The sequence below is a fragment of the Gekko japonicus genome, unplaced genomic scaffold, assembly GCF_001447785.1.
Source record: "Gekko japonicus isolate JY-2015 unplaced genomic scaffold, Gekko_japonicus_V1.1 scaffold6730, whole genome shotgun sequence".
Lineage (NCBI taxonomy): Eukaryota > Metazoa > Chordata > Lepidosauria > Squamata > Gekkonidae > Gekko > Gekko japonicus.
Window position 1 is genome coordinate 17,312 of NW_015168869.1, and position 3,450 is coordinate 20,761.

General features: G+C 42.6%; 1 protein-coding gene across 1 annotated transcript in view; it reads right to left on the reverse strand.

Annotated features, from left to right (window-relative positions):
• The window catches only part of LOC107114321 (sulfotransferase 6B1-like), a 14,264-nt gene extending 11,620 nt beyond the window's left edge, over positions 1–2,644 (reverse strand). Inside the window, exon 1 of the mRNA XM_015415767.1 lies at positions 2,443–2,644. Within this exon, the coding sequence (XP_015271253.1) occupies positions 2,443–2,644 (202 nt within the window). The remainder of the gene's footprint in view (positions 1–2,442) is intronic.
• Between the last annotated feature and the right edge of the window lie 806 nt (positions 2,645–3,450).

Here is a 3,450-nt window from a genome sequence, read left to right on the forward strand (position 1 = left end):
AACTCTACCACTTGCATAATTTTATTAACTTCTATCACATCCCCCATTACTCATCTCTTCTCTAAACTTAAAAGTCTCAGACTCTTCAGCCTTTCCTCATAGGGAAAGTGCTTCAACCTCTTAATCATCTCAGTTGCCCTCTGTACTTTTTCCAGCTCCTTTTTGAGATACGGGGACCAGAACTGTACACAGTATTCCAAATGAGGCTGCATCATAGATCTATACAGAAAAAGTCTCAGACTCTTCAGCCTTTCCTCATAGGGAAAGTGCTTCAACCTCTTAATCATCTCAGTTGCCCTCTGTACTTTTTCCAGCTCCTTTTTGAGATACGGGGACCAGAACTGTACACAGTATTCCAAATGAGGCTGCATCATAGATCTATACAGGGGCATTACAATATTGGTCATTTTATTCTCAATCCCTTTCCTAATAATCCCTAACACAGAGTTTGCCTTTTTCACTGCTGCGGCACACTGGGTGGACATTTTCACTGAGCTATCCACTATAACCCCAAGATCTTTCCCCCCTCAGTCTCAGCAAGTTCAGACCCCATTAGATTATACTTGAAGCTGGGATTTTTTTTGTCCCAGTGTGTATCACCTGACACCTTAGAAGAATACAAGCACAAGCATGCCAAGAAACACTGAAATAATAACTCAAAAAGCTATTAAAATAATTCACTCAAATTATCTCTGGTATGAAACATCACAATTTGTAGCAAACCTATGAGTACTACCAGCAGCTAACACTTCTTTTCAATATTTTTTCAATATTTTTATAAATGATATGGCTGAGGGTGTGGGCTACTCATTAAATTTGCAGATAACGGCAAATTGTGAGGAGCAGCAAACACTCCAGAAGATAGAGACACAATCTAACAAGATCTGAATACACTGAAAAAGTGGGCAAGATGCAACTTAACAAGGATAAGTTGTACATCTGGGTAACAAAAATGAGAAACATGCATTCTGGATAGGAAATGCATTTCTAGGAAGCAGTGTGTGTGAACAAGATCTTGGGGTACGGGTGGACCGTAAGTTAAATATGAGCAGCCAGTGTGATGCAGCAGCAAAAAAGGCTAATGTGATCTTGGGGTGTATCAACAGAGGCATAACGTCCAAACTGCAAGGTGTCATGATCCCATTGGTGAGGCCGCACCTGGAGTATTGTGTGTAATTCTGGAGACCTCACTTCAAAAAGGATGTGGACAGAATGGAGCACATGCAAAGGAGAGTGACGGGGATGATTGGAGCATGGAGACCAAGCCCTAAGAGGAAAGGCCGAGGGAGAATGTGGGATTCTTGTATATGCTAGATATTTAAACTGAGCTTATTTACTTTCATTATTTATATTTAGGAAAAAAGAGAGAAGTCGTACACTAGGTTGGATGAATATGCAGCTTGTCAAATATAGTTGCAAGAGTGTTTGGGATGGGGAGGGGGAGAAGAAGTGCCTTGAATTTAAGAAAGATGGAATATAACCTGTACAAATAACAGAAGATAAACCTTTGCAGTAAACATATCTTTAATTCCCAATACAACAACAGTTTGTCTTCAAATGCGGCAGGCCAACAAAATGCTTTTCTGAGTTCTGGTCTGTATCATAATCAATGTTCCCTCTAAGCTGTGGAGTCTTGTGAGCAAAAATTCTGCTTTGTGAGCTACCGGCATTAAAGTTGTGAGCAGGAGATTTGGCTGCTGCATAAATCAGTTTGCTCTGGAGCCATCCTTCCTGAGCTAAGACTAAAAACTGTGAGCCGCAGGTTAAAAAAATGTGAGCTAGCTCATAATAACTCAGCTTAGAGGGAACATTGATCATAATATATCAGATATGAGAAAAAATTGAGCTCAGTCCTCCACATCTTTTGTAACTTCTTGGATGACCCTATAGTTCTGCTGCCCTGGGTACTGCTGCGCTAGAGCTATGCTGGCCTGAAAGAGTCCCAGGCACAGCTGAGTTTTAGCACCATGGGGTGGTCCACTCATGGTGCCGGGCTGCCTCACATGCCATTTTTGCTTGGCAACACCCCCACCCCCAGTCTTCATTTCCCTTCTGCCCTCGCGGGGTTCAACAACAGAATCAGCAATGATAACCACTGAGAATGTGGTGGACTAAAACCAGTGACAATGACAGCACATAAAGTAAAAAAAAAACCTGCTGCATCAGATCATTCCTAGCAATGGTGACTAGCATCCACTCTCTTCCTTGCATGATTGTCACACAAGCTATTCCAAATGCAGGCTGGACCCATCACAATCACAATTTCACGAAGTCCTTCCCCACTCTCAACTCTGCCCTCATTAAGCCTGATGGATTGCTTATACTTTCTCCTTTAACGTAGAAGGGCTGTCCCTGTGAAGCGTGTGTTCTGCCTGAGTTGACCCATCCCACCTTTTAGTGTTTAGAATTATTTAAAACATTCATAGGAAACAAGTTATTTACCAGATTTAGGGTATCCGGCTAGAATCACATCATTGCTTCTTGCTTCAAACTGTTCAAGGGCTTTGAAGATTTCTGGGCTGCAAACAGTAGCTGGATATAAAGTCCCCTTATAAGTAAACATCAGTTCTTCTGGTGCCATCTTTTCACCTTCAGCCATTGCTTTATCTACAAGGGCAATAAACTTCTTCCTGTGCTTTGACATTTTTCTGCCCTCTACACCCTCACTTTAGATGGAAAGAACTGCGGGTATGGCTCCAGGCCACCTCTTAATAAGGCTTGTAAAGCATGAGGAAGAACACCTGACTCTGGTACACATTTATATATAGGGATATAGCTACAAACAAAGAGCACCAATTCAGAGTGATTTAGAATAATCTCATCAACTTTACTTGGAGTTGATCAGACTCAAAAGGGGAGGAAACAAAGTATTTAATAGCTTATTTCGTCAAGACACCTATTTGATTTCAAAATATAACATTTGAATTTGCCCTGACTATCCTGTATCTAATATTGAACTGACCTTCATATATTGATTATTAAATCTATACAGTGGGTGGAGGTATAGAGCAGGGGGATGTTTGGACAAACCTGGTCAGCTCCCAGGTTTCCACAGAAATCCAAAAGGGGGGGGGAGAAAAAAATTACGCTGAAAACCCCCAGATCTCACAGAGCTATGTTGCAAGATTTCAGCAGCCTTTTTGAGGGAACAAAAGGGGGGGGGGCTGTTGCCTAAGCCAGAGAAGTGGTTCCACTGTTTAGTTTGGTAGGAATGGGAGCCACTGCTCACCAGGCACAGTGGTAGCCACCCCCACTACTCATGCTGTCACATGAGCCACTCAGGTGGAGGCAGCAGTGCTGCAGGCAGATGAGCTGTCTGATGAGTGGGAGGTCCAACAAGGGAGTGGGGGGAAAGGATGGGATTTCTCCCCCACACACGTTTTATGGGTCCCTGCTTGTCATGTATATAGTGCCCAAGTATAGCCCCTATCATGCAGATCAAAAAATCCA